At 44.5% G+C, this 19,670-nt stretch overlaps 1 protein-coding gene across 3 annotated transcripts in view; it reads left to right on the top strand.

Moving 5' to 3' along the window:
* LOC118370546 (tetratricopeptide repeat protein 28-like) overlaps positions 1-19,670 on the top strand; it is a 379,819-nt gene that overhangs the window by 235,778 nt on the left and 124,371 nt on the right. For all 3 annotated transcript variants that reach the window (XM_052461490.1, XM_052461491.1, XM_052461492.1), the window contains 3 exons: positions 8,387-8,534; positions 15,403-15,675; positions 16,416-16,546. In XM_052461490.1, the coding sequence (XP_052317450.1) occupies positions 8,387-8,534; positions 15,403-15,675; positions 16,416-16,546 (552 nt within the window). The remainder of the gene's footprint in view (positions 1-8,386; positions 8,535-15,402; positions 15,676-16,415; positions 16,547-19,670) is intronic.

The following is a 19,670-nucleotide window of genomic DNA, read 5'->3' as shown; positions in this document are numbered from 1 at the left end:
ACACACACACACACACCACACACACACAACACACACACACACACACACACACACACACACACAGAAACCACCCTAGGGTAAGAACAACAAGCCTTCCTAGTCGATCCACACTTATTCTGTGGCATCAGCACATTGTAGCTGAAAACAGAGGAGGCAGGAAGGAAGGTTCAATAATTTAGCTGCTTTTATTTTCACACTAAACAGAGGTTGAGAAACATTGGTTGTCATGTCTTACAAGATGCCCAGCATTAGTCAGGTTAGACGCTGTATTGTAGTTAAAGTGTCTTTGGGAACAGTGGGTTTCTCCTCCATTTGGCCTCTCTCTCTATGTGGAGAAAGCCAGGCGAGGCAGTAAGGTGATTAAACACGCTGCTCTGCCTTTCCTTTGTGACTGTGTAATATGTTTGAAAGGCAGAGTTAATCTGTGGAGCCTCTCTGATGCTTCCTTCTCCTCTTCAATTCTCTCCTCTCTGAGAGCTGGAGGCTGTGCTAATCGCTTGAGCGGCAGCTCTAAGTGGCTGCTGATGTGTTTTCAGGTTAGATCCCGTTAAGTGTGAATAGAAACGTCAAGTAATGGTAATTGATCTCTCCCCACTGGGCACACACTGGTTGAATCAACGTTGTTCTCACGTCATTCCCAACGTGGAATAGATGTTGAGTTGACGTCTGTGCCCAGTTGTTCTCCTTATTCCACTGGCATCACCGACCTGTGTAGCACCAATGTGCAGCTTCCCGCCCTCACACACTACACACATACACACCCACACACTAAAAATGGTGTCTGAGTGGGTTGATATGAACAAATTGGTGTTGAACATTTCTAAAACTAAATGCGTTGTAGTTGGTTGAATATATATAATTGCTGATGATCCCCAATTGAATTTGTCAATGACTAGAACACATGTAGAGCAAGTGAACAAAACTAAACTACTTTATGATGGTCAGAACACAGATAATATTGTTATTAAGATGGGTAAGGGAATTTTCAGAGTATGTAACATCTAGCGCTCTGAATCAGGTGTTTCAATCCCTGGTCCTAGAACACAGAGTACTGTCCAGTTGTATGGTCAATCCCTGGTCCTAGAACCCAGAGTACTGTCCAGTTATACGGTCAATCCCTGGTCCTAGAACACAGAGTACTGTCCAGTTGTATGGTCAATCCCTGGTCCTAGAACCCAGAGTACTGTCCAGTTATACGGTCAATCCCTGGTCCTAGAACACAGAGTACTGTCCAGTTGTATGGTCAATCCCTGGTCCTAGAACCCAGAGTACTGTCCAGTTGTATGGTCAATCCCTGGTCCTATCACACTTAGAGTACTGCCCAGTTATACGGTCAATCCCTGGTCCTATCACACTTAGAGTACTGCCCAGTTATACGGTCAATCCCTGGTCCTATCACACTTAGAGTACTGCCCAGTTATACGGTCAATCCCTGGTCCTATCACACTTAGAGTACTGCCCAGTTATACGGTCAATCCCTGGTCCTATCACACTTAGAGTACTGCCCAGTTATACGGTCAATCCCTGGTCCTATCACACTTAGAGTACTGCCCAGTTATACGGTCAATCCCTGGTCCTATCACACTTAGAGTACTGCCCAGTTATATGGTCAATCCCTGGTCCTATCACACTTAGAGTACTGTCCAGTTGTATGGTCAATCCCTGGTCCTATCACACTTAGAGTACTGCCCAGTTATATAGTCGATCCCTGGTCCTATCACACTTAGAGTACTGCCTGGTTATATGGTCAATCCCTGGTCCTATCACACTTAGAGTACTGCCCAGTTATATAGTCAATCCCTGGTCCTATCACACTTAGAGTACTGCCCAGTTATACGGTCAATCCCTGGTCCTATCACACTTAGAGTACTGCCCAGTTATACGGTCAATCCCTGGTCCTATCACACTTAGAGTACTGCCCAGTTATACGGTCAATCCCTGGTCCTATCACACTTAGAGTACTGCCCAGTTATATGGTCAATCCCTGGTCCTATCACACTTAGAGTACTGCCCAGTTATATGGTCAATCCCTGGTCCTATCACATTTAGAGTACTGTCTGGTTATATGGTCAATCCCTGGTCCTATCACACTTAGAGTACTGTCTGGTTATATGGTCAATCCCTGGTCCTATCACACTTAGAGTACTGCCCAGTTATATGGTCATCTGCAGCAAAGAAAGATATAAAAAAGCTCTAAACAGGACTGCCAGATTAGCTCTTCATTTCTCTAAACAGGGCTGCCAGATTAGCTCTTCATTGCTCTAAACAGGGCTGCCAGATTAGCTCTTCATTGCTCTAAACAGGACTGCCAGATTAGCTCTTCATTGCTCTAAACAGGGCTGCCAGATTAGCTCTTCATTGCTCTAAACAGGACTGCCAGATTAGCTCTTCATTGCTCTAAACAGGGCTGCCAGATTAGCCCTTCATTGCTCTAAACAGGACTGCCAGATTAGCCCTTCATTTCTCTAAACAGGGCTGCCAGATTAGCTCTTCATTGCTCTAAACAGGGCTGCCAGATTAGCTCTTCATTGCTCTAAACATGACTGCCAGATTAGCTCTTCATTGCTCTAAACAGGGCTGCCAGATTAGCTCTTCATTGCTCTAAACAGGACTGCCAGATTAGCTCTTCATTGCTCTAAACAGGGCTGCCAGATTAGCGCTTCATTGCTCTAAACAGGGCTGCCAGATTAGCTCTTCATTGCTCTAAACAGGACTGCCAGATTAGCTCTTCATTGCTCTAAACAGGACTGCCAGATTAGCTCTCCATTGCTCTAAACAGGGCTGCCAGATTAGCTCTTCATTGCTCTAAACAGGGCTGCCAGATTAGCTCTTCGTTGCTCTAAACATGGCTGCCAGATTATCCCTTCATTGCTCTAAACAGGGCTGTCAGATTAGCCCTTCATTGCTCTAAACAGGGCTGCCAGATTAGCTCTTCATTGCTCTAAACAGGGCTGCCAGATTAGCTCTTCATTGCTCTAAACAGGGCTGCCAGATTAGCCCTTCATTTCTCTAAACAGGGCTGCCAGATTAGCTCTTCATTGCTCTAAACAGGGCTGCCAGATTAGCTCTTCATTGCTCTAAACAGGGCTGCCAGATTAGCCCTTCATTGCTCTAAACAGGACTGCCAGATTAGCTCTTCATTGCTCTAAACAGGGCTGCCAGATTAGCTCTTCATTGCTCTAAACAGGGCTGCCAGATTAGCCCTTCATTGCTCTAAACAGGGCTGCCAGATTAGCTCTTCATTGCTCTAAACAGGGCTGCCAGATTAGCTCTTCATTGCTCTAAACAGGGCTGACAGATTAGCCCTTCATTGCTCTAAACAGGGCTGCCAGATTAGCTCTTCATTGCTCTAAACAGGGCTGCCAGATTAGCTCTTCATTGCTCTATCCCTATGAATATTATCCAAATACATCAGAATCTCTCATGGCTTCACGTTGAAAGCAAATTGCTATCCAGTCAGATTTTCTTTAATAATGTTTTTTTTATTTTTTAAACACAGTATTCTTCAGGCCAGTTAGTACATATTAGCAACAGGCATAACCACCAAACTAGACAGGTAAATTCAGGGCATCTAAGACAACCCAAGCTAAGGACAAATCACCTTAAATCTACAGTTTTATATAGAGCCATAGCTGAATGGAACTCTTTATCCATATTTCTCAGGCAAAAAGTAAATCCACTTTCATGAAAAAATAAAGAACATCGAATGTGACAGACCATATGACTGGACAGCAAATAGAAAACATCAACTGAATGTTAAATGGGTTTCCTTTCAGTTATTTTAATTGTCTACTTGTTAACTGTTTGCAACGTCTTCATTTGTAATTGTTTGTAATATCTTGGTGGACCCCAGGAAGATTAGCTAATGTTACGGCGTCACAGCTAACGGGGACCCTATACACATACACACCACACACATACACACCACACACACCCACACACTACCCACATACACACCACACACATACACACCACACACACCCACACACCACCTACATACACACCACACACATACACACCACACACCCACACACTACCCACATACACACCACACACATACACACCACACACACCCACACACTACCCACATACACACCACACACATACACACCACACACACCCACACACCACACACATACACACCACACACATACACACCACACACATACACACCACACACACCCACACACTACCCACATACACACCACACACATACACACCACACACACCCACACACCACCCACATACACACCACACACATACACACCACACACCCACACACTACCCACATACACACCACACACATACACACCACACACACCCACACCACACACACCCACACACTACCCACATACACACCACACACATACACACACTACCCACATACACACCACACACACCCACACACTACCCACATACACACCACACACATACACACCACACACACCCACACACTACCCACAAACACACCACACACATACACACCACACACACCCACACACTACCCACATACACACCACACACATACACACCACACACACCCACACACTACCCACATACACACCACACACATACACACCACACACATACACACTACCCACATACACACCACACACAAACATACACACCACACACACCCACACAATACCCACATACACAGCACACACATACACACCACACACATACACACCACACACATACACACCACACACATACACACCACGCACAAACACTACCCACATACACACCACACACATACACACCACACACACCCACACACTACCCACATACACACCACACACACCCACACACTACCCACATACGCACCACACACACCCACACACTACCCACATACACACCACACACATACACACCACACACACCCACACACTACCCACATACACACCACACACATACACACACTACCCACATACACACACCACACACCCACACACTACCCATATACACACCACACACATACACACCACACACACCCACACACTACCCACATACACACCACACACATACACACCACACACACCCACACACTACCCACATACACACCACTCACATACACACCACACACACCCACACACTACACACATACACACCACACACATACACACCACACACACCCACACCACACACACAGTATACACATACACCCCACACACACCCACACACTACCCACATACACACCACACACATACACACACCCACACACTACCTACATACACCACACACATACACACCACACACACCCACACACAACCCACATACACACCACACACATACACACCACACACATACACACCACACACAGTATACACATACACCACACACACACCCACACAATACCCACATACACACCACACACCACACACACCCACACACTACCTACATACACCACACACACCCACACACTACCCATTTACACACCACACACATACACATACACACCACACACACCCTCACACTACCCACATACACACCACACACACCCACACACTAGCCACACACACACACACACACACACACACACACACACACACACACACACACACACACACACACACACACACACACACACACACACACACACACACACACACACACACACACACACACACACACACACTATACACATGCACACCACACACATACACACCACACACACCCACACACTACCCACATACACATCACACACAAACATACACACCACACACACCCACACACTACCCACATACACACCACACACACCCACACACTACCCACATACACACCACACACACCCACACACTACCCACATACACACCACACACACTATACACACCACACACACTACACACATACACACCACACACACATACACACCACACACACACATACACATAGATGTGAATGGGCCATGGAAATATTTTTAGGGTATATCAAGGTAAACTTGAGCATGTGCGTGTGTGTGTGTGTGTGTGTGGCCTACATGGTGTGTTTTGACTGCTGAGATTAATGGCAGAGAGAGAATTATTTTAAGGCTGTGCGGTGCATCGATTCTGTCATCTTCCACCGTCGCTCTTTGATTTATGCATTTATGCACGTGCTTGTGTTTGCAATATTTTAATGCCCTCTCCAAAGGGTATAAGCTTAAATGCTTGCATGTAGGGCAGGAGGGAGGATAAATAAAGGAGATGTCAGTTTTAGTTTGAAGCAAATGCTTTTTTCACATTTCTTTCTCGCCTCTCCCTCGCTCTCGCTCCTCTGTCATTCCCCTCTGAGAGCCAAGCAGTGAGAGGTGTGTAGTAGAGCAGTCATATAGTAAATCTAATCAAAGAGAGAAGTGCTTTTAAATGTCTGTTGTTCCCCGGGGCAGAACGTCTCTGAGGCTGTCTCTCTGCTCCTACAGCAAGCAGCCCAAACTCAGTCTCAGTCGCCACCAGACGTAATTAATATCGAGCGGGCGCACTGGCCCTCGCTCCCCTCCTTTAATAACAGTGTTAGAACAAAGGTTAATGCTTTGAATCAAATCTCTGTCCTCATCCGTTTCAGTGGAGTTGTGATGCAGGGAGGGGGGAAGCAGAGAGAGATTGGTAATCAACAGAGGGCTTGGAAGGAAGAGAAATTAATTACTGTTCTCCATAAATTCAGTGTCATGTCTCATTTTCCCTAATCTCCTCCCCTTTTGCCCTCCCCTACTGGTGCTAGGCGAGAGGTAGGCCACACTAATGAAAAGGCCTCTTAGATGCTAATAACAAATTACCCTCCGTGTCACTTTTGGAAGCTTCTGCTACTGCAGTCAGAGTCTCCTGGCCTCAAAGAATGATAGGATCTCTGTGGTTAGCCTGGACTCCCTGTCAGACTGCAGGTTAGCCTGGTCTCCCTGTCCTAAGTCAGACTATTAGACAGCTCTGGAGGGAGAGGAAGCTGGTATCCTGGAAGTGGATTATGTTGGAAGATGGTTGGATTGTATTGTGTTGTGTTGTATTCCTGAGATCTGTATTATGGCCTAGTTTGGGCTGTTTAGAGGGGAACACTGTAGTATAACTTTTTGCATTGTTTATATCATCCCAAATCTGGCAGGGATTTAGTGGTTTGGCTGGAGTAGGTTGTAAACTGGGCTGGTTCCATATTTCCCTGAGGCTGGGTAGCTGCTGATCCAGGGCTAGAGCTGAGAAGGGCTGGGTTCTGTTCTGTACTGTTATTTGTCTCAGATCAGACAGACAGACAGACAGACAGACAGACAGACAGACAGACAGACAGACAGACAGACAGACAGACAGGCCAGGAAACATCCCTGTTCATCCCTACTGCCTCTGATCTGGTGGACTCACTAAACACAAATGCTTTGTTTGTAAATTATGTCTGTGACTCTGGCTATCCGTCAATAAAAGAAAACAAGACAATGGTGCCGTCTGGTTGGCTTAATACAAGGAATTTGAAATGGTTTATACTTTTACTTTTTATTTTTGATACTTAAGTGCATTTGTGCAATTCCATTTACTTTTGATACCGAAGTATATTTAAAACCAAATACTTTTAGACTTTTACTCAAGTAGTATTTTACTGGGTGACCTTCACTTTTACTTGAGTCATTTTCTGTTAAGGTATCTTTACTTTTACTCAAGTATGACAATTGAGTACTTTTTCCACCACTGCTCTACAGGCTACACATAGACAAGGGAGATGCTGCTGTCATCAAAATATTGGGGTTTTGGGTAATGGACTGCTTTGGTCACATGATCTGTGCCTCTCACTGGTGTTAAATAAATCCCACTTCAACCACCATGTGACAGGCTGTGAGCAGTGGGAACAGACTGGTGGAAGAAGAGGAAGTCAAACAGTTTTTTCTACTTCAAGGCTCCAAACTATTGAAAAGCCCAGATGTATAGAAACAGTCCATGGCAGATTCAGGGTGGGGGTTTATGTGATTATAGCAACGCTGTGTAAAATAGAGTGTCTGGAGTATTTATGTGTCCTTTTTATGATGCTACAGAGCATCTCTGTTGTGTAGACTAGCTCTCTCTAACTCTCTCAGTTCTTTCAACAGAATTTAAGAGAAATCCCTATACTCCACACTTGTGTGTTAACGATTCCCACTGCAAACAAAAAATAAACAATTTGTGTCACTAGAAAATAATGTCACGCTCTTGAGAAATGCAACCGATGAGTGTGTATCATGTGCATTTATGTAAAACATATTATCCAATTAACAAGTATAGGAACACACAACGATCCCTCTATTATGAGAATACAAAGGAGAGTAGAGTCAATGCAAATGGCGTTAAATGAGTGTCTGGTAATGTGTTTGTGTGTAACCCCATGATGTAGGGCTGGACTACAGTACTGACGTCTCTCTCTCTCTCGCTCTCGCTCTCTCTCTGTCTCTCTACAGGCATACTTCCGACAGGGTGTTGCCCTTCAGTACCTTGGTCGCCATGCCGACGCGCTGGCCGCCTTTGCCTCGGGGCTGGCCCAAGACCCCAAGAGCCTGCAGCTACTGGTGGGCATGGTGGAGGCTGCCATGAAGTCCCCACTACGAGGTAACGTGTCTCTCGTACTGTATGTCTGTGTTCTCCTCTCTGCCTTTCTAACTGCCGCTAATCTTCCTCCTTCTGTCAGTCAGTAAATGTGTCAGTGTGACTCTAGCAGTATGTGGGGAGTGACTACGGAATATCTTTATATCCACCTGTATTTTCTTGGCAGACTGTCTCCTTGTCTGTCCATCTCAGTGTATTTGTGAAGGAGTCCCCTTGACTGACAGGACTGTTTCAGATACTCTAACTACCTGATACATGTCTTGCCAGTCACGCTGATCAGAAAGATACTTCTTTATCATAATAGTAAGCTTCCAACAATAAGGCCCTTGTCTCTGGCTGCCCCTTTTGAAGCCTATTTTCCAAAGCCAAAGTGGACGTATAAGTAGCTTAGTATCCAGGCCAGGGCTTTGAGTAAATTGTGACTTCCCTGCTCCATGATGTGTGTGATATATCAGGAAGCTGCAATGACCTGGCCCTTTGAGGCCAGACACAGGGGCCTCCTTTCAAACAAAACTGGAATCCATTTCACTAGTGCAACTGACCGCTGCAGAGGATTTAATAAGCTGCTATCCTAACTCCAACAGAGACTCTGAGTCACCCTGTGCTCTCTCTTTGTCATCACCAAAACCACCAACCTCCTCATATACTATACACATGAATAAATACAAGCCTGTTGTAACAGTTCAACGTTTTACTGGCCTGCACAGGCAGTTCAGTGGATCCGCATGGCTTTGTTCTGTTCTGTTCAGAGTCATTGGGATTTAGGCTGCTTGGAGCGCCTCTCTCAATCCCTGTTAGCAAAAGGCTGTATCTGAATACATGGAAAAAACACAAGCAAAGAGTGAAGAGCCCATCTGAGGTACATTGATGACATAAGCCTTGTCACTGGAAGCGTAACAGTAAAAGGGCTTGGGAGTGGGCCCAGCACCAAACACCAAACACTGTGGACCTGGCTGGGCCTCTCTCAGTAGGAGAGGATAAACTCTTTTTTTCAATCTCTTAATTGTTTAGCGCGTTTCCCGTGGTGCCAGGGAATTAAGTAGCTAGCGACGGAGGGAGACAGTCCAAGGTGTGTTGGAGGGGGGCTGTGTCGGGGGATTAAGAGCAACGATCCTCTCAGATTGGCTCCTGACACAGGGGTAAGATCATCTGCGTTACGGCAGCTAACAGGGAGGATCATCCGTGTTAAGCAGCCAGAGCCATGTGATAAGGGAAAGGAAGGAGAGCGTTGCTTTCTCTCGCTGAAGTCAAAGATGGCTGTTTTCCTGTCAGGCCCTCTTATCGGTGGGGTAACACCCCTTCCAGGGTTACCTGGGTATTACCAAACCCACCCATTTCATTTCCCCCTCGCTTGGAGTTTGGTGTTGCCAGGGTCTTTCTAAATGAACTGAACTCTTTCTCCACCCTGTTGAATTCAGAGTGTAATAAGGTATAATAAGGAAGATGACTCTCCATACTGATGATACACATCAACTAGTAGCAGTCCAGTAGCAGCATGTTGTTTTACATCTCACCTTAAGGACATCCACACAGGCATCTCTTTATGCTACAAATTCACTGTAATGTTTTTCCGTACGTGTCTGGTTTTTATTCTGTCATTGGGCACAGCGACACAGATAAAGGAGTCGCCACGCAAACATTGGACGAAGAACACAAATCATTAAAGCAAGAAAACATATTCAAGGCCCTTGTCTTCAAGGAGACCAACAGTGTGTATAATTCCCCCGAAGCTCACTTTATCACCACTATTTGTGTTTACTTTGCTTTAGCATTGCAGTGTTATATTCCCACTGTGGCTTTGCCCAACTTTTCCCCCACACAATGCATTAAAGGGATTTTCCATGAGTCCAGAGCTGAGCAGCAGACAGTGCTCTCATGTGACTCCTACTGTACTGTCCTCCTTTGTGCTTCTCACAACAAAGCTCTCAAAGTCGGGAAAAGTGCTCTCAGAACCCTCTCCATCTCTGTCTCTCTTCTCTCCCGTTTATGATCATTATGTCAGCTTCCAACTGCTCAGATATCAAGGTTTTGATGCATGTTTTTTCCCCACATTGAATATCATTGAGTGAAATTAAAGAGGCAAACCAGGCCCGGGCAGTAGCCAGTGTTGAGCACAGACAGGCTTGGTTCTGTTCTGTTTCTGTTTTTCCCATGATCTTGGACCAGCTCTGAAGTTCTCTGAGCGTTGGAGGGGAAACAATGGCACCATAATTATTATGCATTTTTCCAATTCATTGTTACCAATAGATCACACTATTCATATTATGTCATCTTGGAAGGAGTGATGCAGATACAGAAATATACTACAGAAGTAGAACATCGTAGTAGAAAAGTAGTATACATGTAATATATAGTATATATATAGATATGGTTCAGTATAGATTATGGAGATGCAGATGCAAACCGAAGTGCAGAAGGGTGTCAGCCCCTCTCAGCAGTCAGCTCTCTGCCTCCTCAAAGTCACAGACCCATAGAGCAGAATGGGTGGTGGCGATGGCTCATGAAATGGGAAGGTGAAATGAGTCATTGTTGTATTCAAAGGCAGGGGAAAACAGAATGAATGTACACTACATGGGTTTGTTATTGTCACCAGCCGCCCAAGGGAAATGGTAAAGGCTGTCACACGCCTACCCTATACCAGACCCAGGCTGAGACCAAGCCTCCTCTATATGAGGCCAAGCCTGAGAGGAGGAGAAGGAACTATATATATGAATGTACGGTATCTGTTTGTGCACATGTGCATACAGCGAGTACATATTGTATGTAGATGATATTTACTCTATGTTTCTAAAATGAGCGGATGAGAAAGAAAGAAAAATAGAGAGAGAGAAAATAGAGAGAGAGAGAGAGAGAGAGAGAGAGAGAGAGAGAGAGAGAGAGAGAGAGAGAGAGAGAGAGAGAGAGAGAGAGAGAGAGAGAGAAAGAAAGAGATAAAGAAAGAAAGAAAGAGAGAAAGAAAGTGAGAGAGAAAGAAAGAAAGAGAGAGAGAGAGAGAGAGAGAGAGAGAGAGAGAGAGAGAGAGAGAGAGAGAGAGAGAGAGAGAGAGAGAGAGAGAGAGAGAAAGAAAGAAAGAAAGAAAGAAAGAAAGAAAGAAAGAAAGAAAGAAAGAAAGAAAGAAAGAAAGAAAGAAAGAAAGAAAGAAAGATAGATAGATAGATAGATAGATAGATAGATAGATAGATAGATAGATAGATAGATAGATAGATAGATAGATAGATAGATAGATAGATAGATAGATAGATAGATAGATAGATAGATAGATAGATAGATAGACATTGCCGAGAGAGAGAGAGATGGAAAGAAAGAGAAAGAGAGAGAGATAGAGAGCGGCAAACAAAGGGTTCTCATTACTTTTCAACATGGCTTCCCAGGCAGTGTGTACAGTATGTGTGCAGTGGTGTAAAGTACTTAAGTAAAAATACTTTAAAGTACTACTTATTAAGTCGTTTTTGTGGGTATCTGTACTTTACTATTTATATTTTTGACAACTTTTACTTTTAATGGTCCATTCACACACTTATCAAGAGAACATCCCCAGTCATCCCTACTGCCTCTGATCTGGTGGACTCACTAAACACACCTTCTTCATTTGTAAATGATGTCTGAGTGTTGGAGTGTGCCCCTTAGTATCCGTAGATAAAATAAAAACAGAAAATGGTGCCGTCTGGTTTGATTATTATAAGGATTTTAAAAATTATTTATACTTTTACTTTTTATACTTTAGTATATTTTAGCAATTACATTTACTTTTGATACTTACCGGTAAGTATTTTTAAAACCAAATACTAAGTAGTATTTTACTGGGTGACTTTTACTTGAGACATTTTCCATTAAGGTATTGTATCTTTACTTTTACTCAAGTATGACAATTGGGTAGTTTTTCCAGCACTGTATGTGTGTTTTATATACATTCAGTGGACAGTTTATTAGGTACATCAACCCATTCATGAAAAAATACAGACCTTCTATATACCGTAATCTACAAAAATGAGTGGTTTGATGATTAACGAACAAGAAATCAACTTTCTAGAACTTAATAACAATAGACTATATAAAAAATGCATAATGTGTCACATTCACCCCAATATCCATCGAGGCGTCGAGGCGTTCATGTACTGTTTGATTGCATGTTAGATGGGGCAAAACAAGTGGCCTAAGTACGTTGACCGTGGTATGATCGTCGGTGCCAGGCTCGGTGCTGGTTCCAGTATCTCAGGAACGTCCGGGCTCCTGGGCTGTTCATGCACGACAGTTTAGGGTTTACCAGGAATGGTGCAACAAACCAAAACCATCCAGTCAGCAGCAGTCCGTTGATGACAAGTCGAAGGAGAATGGAAAGAATCGTGCAAAATAACAGGCGGGCCACAAACTGTCAAATAACTGAGCAGTACAACAGTGGTGTGCAGAACCGCATCTCAGAAGCACAACCTGGATCCGGATGGGCTGTTGCAGCCGACCACACCGGGTTCCACTCTATCAGCTTAAAACAGGAAGAAGCAGCTCCATTGGGCACACGATCACCAAAACTGGACTATTGAGGAGTGTAAAACATTGCCTGGTCCGGCAAAACCCGGTTCCTGTTTCATCGTGCTGATCTCATGGCTGGTGGCAGAGTCTGGGTTCGGCGTAACTGTCCATGGCCCCATCCTGTCTCGTGTCAACGGTACTAGATGGGTGCAAATAAACTGTGTGTGTGTGTGTGTGTGTGTGTGTGTGTGTGTGTGTGTGTGTGTGTGTGTGTGTGTGTGTGTGTGTGTGTGTGTGTGTGTGTGTGTGTGTGTGTGTGTGTGTGTGTGTGTGTGTGTGTGTGTGTGTGTGTGTGTGTGTGTGTGTGTGTGTGTGTGTGTGTGTGTGTGTGTGTGTGTGTGTGTGTGTGTGTGTGTGTGTGTGTGTGTGTGTGTGTGTGTGTGTGTGTGTGTGTGTGTGTGTGTGTGTGTGTGTGTGTGTGTGTGTGTGTGTGTGTGTGTGTGTGTGTGTGTGTGTGTGTGTGTGTGTGTGTGTGTGTGTGTGTGTGTGTGTGTGTGTGTGTGTGTGTGTGTGTGTGTGTGTGTGTGTGTGTGTGTGTGTGTGTGTGTGTGTGTGTGTGTGTGTGTGTGTGTGTGTGTGTGTGTGTGTGTGTGTGTGTGTGTGTGTGTGTGTGTGTGTGTGTGTGTGTGTGTGTGTGTGTGTGTGTGTGTGTGTGTGTGTGTGTGTGTGTGTGTGTGTGTGTGTGTGTGTGTGTGTGTGTGTGTGTGTGTGTGTGTGTGTGTGTGTGTGTGTGTGTGTGTGTGTGTGTGTGTGTGTGTGTGTGTGTGTGTTCCTGCTCATCCCCCTGATGTGTGTGAGACATTGCCCAAACTACCTGTTTATGGATCCAGCAGCCATGACACTTTTTACTGGTATTTCAATGTTTGATTTATGACACCACTCTGTGTGTCACTTTAAATGCAATTACCAGCTATGAATGGATATGATATGCACACGCCGTCTCTGCCAGCGCTACATTCTTCCAACCTCTGGAAAACAAGTGATGCTCTTGAAAGAGCATCATCAATCCTATTTTTGAGGGCTTGTGTGGAGCCTGGAGATGTGTTTCATATTGTGTGTGTGGTGAATATTATATTCCAAGTGGGTGGCTTGGTACCAGGCTATTCAGGTAGTGTTCATGTGTATTTTGTTATTTGTCCGAGTGTCATTCTCTGTAAGTGCATGGGTATTACTGATATAGTAACAGGTGTATAGTACACCTGACTGCAGGCATGATCTACCTTGTGCAGGTACAGTACTACAGAAAAACCTTTGTGGGAGAGGAGTTGACCTAATTAACTGCAACTCTGCTCAAAATATTTGCACAAGGGGCATAGTTATTCCCCATCCTCATTCATGTACACACACTTGCATTCACATACAGTACACACACTCTCACATACAGTACACACACTCACACATACAATACACACACTCACACATATAGTACACACACTCACACATACAGTACACACATGCACACACATACATAAGATGTCAGCCCTGTTCCCATCCCCCTCCTTGTCATCCCCAGTCTGCTGCCAAGGCTGTAGTCTGCCAGCGGGCTGTCTGTCTGTCTGTCTGTCTGTCTGTCTGTCTGTCTGTCTGTCTGTCTGTCTGTCTGTCTGTCTGTCTGGCTGGCTGGCTGGCTGGCTCAGTATACTAGAGGGGCTGTGGATCCCAAAAGCCTGCGTGGCCCACCATTGATTTATGTCATTGTGTGCATTTTCAGCCTTCCCAGAGGTCACCTCGTGCGTCTCCTCTCCACATTCCTCTGCCTCTGTCCCCTGAGTTACCAGCAGCATGTTCGCCATCACTTTTAACACTCAGCCGCCCTCAAAACCCACTCAGGCTTCTCTTCTCTCTCAAACCGCAATATCATTTCAAAGCAGTATAATTTCCCTCTGCTGCCTCGCAGCAGAGCTGTCAGAGGATGTGTAAACACAACGTTTTTATATTGTGGGGTTTGAAATTTCCAGAGATGAAATTGTCTATAATAGTTAAACCTGTCAATGTGTATTCATTTGCTTGTCTTGTTGTGATGTTGTCTGTGAAATCCATGTTCTAAGGCCATCAGTCAGACAAGCTCGATAAAAGACACATTGATTGCTCTCCCTGAAACACACTAGATGCACTAGGACGGGGCTGTGTTCAGATGGAGCTATTGAGATTTTTTCATCTTGCAACATGTTCAGGTGAACAAATCAACATGGCTAATGTGCAGTAATTTACCGAAGCTGCTGACAGTCATTGTTGGTGAGCTATGGAGAACCCTGTGTATTCCATGAAACTGAAAGGAATGCAAAAAAGCTATCTGAATGAGTCCAGTTCTTCTCATCATGACCCCCTCCCTCCCTCCACACAGAGTCACTGGAACCCACCTACCAGCAGCTGCAGAAGATGAAACTGGACAAGAGTCCGTTCGTGGTGGTGTCAGTGATTGGTCAGGAGCTGCTGACAGCAGCCCACCATACCGCCTCCGTGGTGGTACTGGAGTCCGCATTAAAGATCGGAACCTGCAGCCTCAAGCTGCGCGGCTCCGTCTTCTCAGCCCTCAGCAGTGCCCACTGGTCCCTGGGCAATACCGAGAAGAGCACCGGATATATGCAGCAAGACCTGGAGGTCTCCAAAACACTAGGTAAGAGACAAGAGTGTGTGTTTATATGTGTGTGTATGTCTGTTCTTATCTGTGTGTATGTGGGTGTCTCTATCTACAGTATGTCTGTCCCTGAGTTGCTGTGTGGGTGTGAGGCAGCCCAGATTGGCTGGACTCTCCTGGCCCCACATCGTTTGACACATGAGTGGGCAGAACAGAGCAGCATGAGAAGGGTCTGGAGTGGAGCAGAGCGCTGTGGTTATCAGGTAGAGAGCCTGGCTCTGGCCCAGTCTGGGGGGCCTGTCTGTCAGATATAATAAGGCCTCTCCCTCACCCCACTGGGGCCTGGAGATCAGGTCTAGCAGGTCTACCTGCAGTCTGTCTGTCAGTCAGTTAGCTGCTCTCTCTACTGTGGAGCTTTCTCTGTACAGCAGCTTAGAATGCCCAGCGCTCCATTTAAGGACATAATGGGATGTCAGTGTCAAGGAGCTCCATCGCATCACTGCATCACTGCTCTGAGATGGTAGAGGACCGGGACTGCCCTGGGAAGACCCACCCTACACCGAATGACAGCACATTTAGTTGTGACTTTCCGGTTGTACTGTATATAACCTGAGTGGTAAACAAACAAGGATACATATGATTGTATTGAAAGTTAAAAGGTATTGATTATGATCTCAGATTTATTGTATAGAGTACATTGTTTTCTGTCCTGTTCTATCCTGTCCTGGAGTGACCTTCCCTTACTTGACCTCTCTTCTCTCTGCTCTCCTCATCTCCAGGTGACCAAACAGGTGAATGTCGTGCCCATGGCAACCTGGGCTCAGCATTCTTCTCCAAGGGGAACTACCGCGAGGCCCTGACTAACCATCGCCACCAGCTGGTCCTGGCCATGAAGCTCAAGGACAGGGAGGTAAGAGACTGAGACACACAGGGCCCACAGCTCACTGTGTCCTCCACCTAATACTCCTGGGAGTTTTTTCTGATCTTTTCCAGGTGGTAGTATGTAAGGTAAATCTATCATGTAGTTTTAGGTTATCTTCTGCTTTAGGAGGAGGGGTGAGGGCATGTGGGGAATGGATGGCTGGTGTCTTTTCTCTGCTTCCGTTAGTGGTTGTAATAGTGGTGTGTCCTGCAGCTTTCCTCTCCTCTGTCTTGGTTGTTCAGAGGGTGAATCAAGGGTAAGACTGACAGGCAGGAATGCTCTGCTGCTGGTTCTCCCGTCAGAGAGAGAGATAGAGAGGGATGGGAAGTGGGTTAGGAGGACAAATGAAGGTGACGAGGCGAATGAGAGAGAGAGGTGAAGAGACCAAGGGGAGGGCCTTAAGTAACAGCTTGTGCTCCTCATTATCAATGCAAAACATTTATGCAGATATTATGCATATATTTATCCTGTTCATGTTTCAGTACAACTGGGGTTTTGGCAACATATGCTACTTAATGAATGTAATTTGCACAGATTAAGGTGTTTGGATATGAAATAGAGGGAGAAAGACAAAAACAAAAGGACAAGAGAGAAAAAAAACACAAATGAGGGAGAGAGAGAAAAAAAACAGATGAGGGAGGAAAAAACAACAGATGAGGGAGGAAAAAACAACAGATGAGGGAGAGAGAAAAAAACAGATGAGGGAGAGAGAAAAAAACAGATGAGGGAGAGAGAAAAAAACAGATGAGGGAGGGAGTAAAAAACAACAGATGAGGGAGAGAGAAAAAAACAACAGATGAGGGAGTAAAAAAACAACAGATGAGGGAGAGAGAAAACAACAGATGAGGGAGGGAGTAAAAAACAACAGATGAGGGAGAAAAAAAAAACAACAGATGAGGGAGGGAAAAACAACAGATGAGGAGAGATGAGGGAGGGAGAAAAAAACAACAGATGAGGGAGGGAGAAAAAACAACAGATGAGGGAGGAGAAAAAAACAACAGATGAGGAGGAGAAAAAAACAACAGATGAGGGAGGGAAAAAAACAACAGATGAGGGAGGGAGAAAAAACAACAGATGAGGGAGGGAAAAAAACAACAGATGAGGGAGGGAGAAAAAAATAACAGATGAGGGAGGAAGAAAAAACAACAGATGAGGGAGGGAGAAAAAACAACAGATGAGGGAGGAAGAAAAAAACAACAGATGAGGGAGAGAGAAAAAAACAACAGATGAGGGAGGAAGAAAAAAACAACAGATGAGGGAGAGAGAAAAAACAACAGATGAGGGAGAGAGAAAAAACAACAGATGAGGGAGGGAGAAAAACAACAGAAGAGGGAGAAAAAAAACAACAGATGAGGGAGAAAAAACAACAGATGAGGGAGAGAGAAAAAACAACAGATGAGGGAAAAAACAACAGATGAGGGAGAGAAAAAAAACAACAGATGAGGGAGGGAGAAAAAAACAACAGATGAGGGAGGAGAGAAAAAACAACAGATGAGGGAGGAGAAAAAAACAACAGATGAGGGAGGAAGAAAAAACAGATGAGGGAGGGAGAAAAACAACAGATGAGGGAGAAGAAAAAACAACAGATGAGGAGGGAGATGAAGAAAAAAACAACAGATGAGGGAGAGAAAAAAACAACAGATGAGGGGAGAAAAAAAACAGATGAGGAAGAGAAAACAACAGATGAGAAAAAAACAACAGGAGGGAGAGAAAAAACAACAGATGAGGGAGGAGAAAAAACAACAGATGAGGGAGGAGAAAAAAACAACAGATGAGGGAGGGAGAAAAAACAACAGATGAGGGAGGGAGAAAAAACAACAGATGAGGGAGGAAGAAAAAACAACAGATGAGGGAGGAAGAAAAAACAACAGATGAGGGAGGGAGAAAAAAACAACAGATGAGGGAGGGAAAAAACAACAGATGAGGGAGGGAGAAAAAAACAACAGATGAGGGAGAAAGAAAAAACAACAGATGAGGGGAGAGAAAAAACAACAGATGAGGGAGAGAGAAAAAAACAACAGATGAGGGAGGGAGAAAAAAACAACAGATGAGGGAGGAAGAAAAAAACAACAGATGAGGGAGAAAAAAACAACAGATGAGGGAGAGAGAAAAAAAACAACAGATGAGGGAGAGAGAAAAAAACAGATGAGGGAGAGAGAAAAAAAAACAGATGAGGGAGGGAGAAAAAAAACAACAGATGAGGGAGGAAGAAAAAAACAACAGATGAGGGAGAGAGAAAAAACAACAGATGAGGAGGAGAAAAACAACAGATGATGGAGAGAAAAAACAACAGATGAGGGAGAGAGAAAAAACAACAGATGAGGGAGAGAGAAAAAACAACAGATGAGGGAGAGAGAAAAAACAACAGATGAGGGAGGGAGAAAAAAACAACAGATGAGGGAGAGAAAAAACAACAGATGAGGGAGAGAGAAAAAACAACAGATGAGGGAGAGAGAAAAAAACAACAGATGAGGGAGAGAGAAAAAACAACAGATGAGGGAGGAGAAAAAAACAACAGATGAGGGAGAGAAAAAAACAACAGATGAGGGAGAAAAAAACAACAGATGAGGGAGAGAGAAAAAAACAACAGATGAGGGAGAAAAACAACAGATGAAAAAAACAACAGATGAGGGAGAGAGAAAACAACAGATGAGGAGAGAAAAACAACAGATGAAAAAACAACAGATGAGGGAGAGAAAAAAACAACAGATGAGGGGGAGAAAAAACAACAGATGAGGGAGAGAGAAAAAACAACAGATGAGGGAGAGAGAAAAAAACAACAGATGAGAAAAAACAACAGATGAGGGAGAGAGAAAACAACAGATGAGGGAGGGAGAAAAAACAACAGATGAGGGAGAGAGAAAAAACAGATGAGGGAGAAAAACAACAGATGAGGGAGAGAGAAAAAACAACAGATGAGGGAGGGAAAAAAAAACAACAGATGAGGGGAGAAAAACAACAGATGAGGAGAGAAAAAACAACAGATGAGGAGAGAGAAAAAACAACAGATGAGGGAGAGAGAAAACAGATGAGGGAGAGAAAAACAACAGATGAGGGGGAAAAAAAAACAACAGATGAGGGAGAGAGAAAAAAAAAAAACAACAGATGAGGG

Source organism: Oncorhynchus keta, chromosome 14, assembly GCF_023373465.1.
Source record: "Oncorhynchus keta strain PuntledgeMale-10-30-2019 chromosome 14, Oket_V2, whole genome shotgun sequence".
NCBI classification, from domain to species: domain Eukaryota; kingdom Metazoa; phylum Chordata; class Actinopteri; order Salmoniformes; family Salmonidae; genus Oncorhynchus; species Oncorhynchus keta.
Note: the sequence above shows the minus strand (reverse complement) of the source record. Positions and strands in the feature narration are given on the sequence as shown.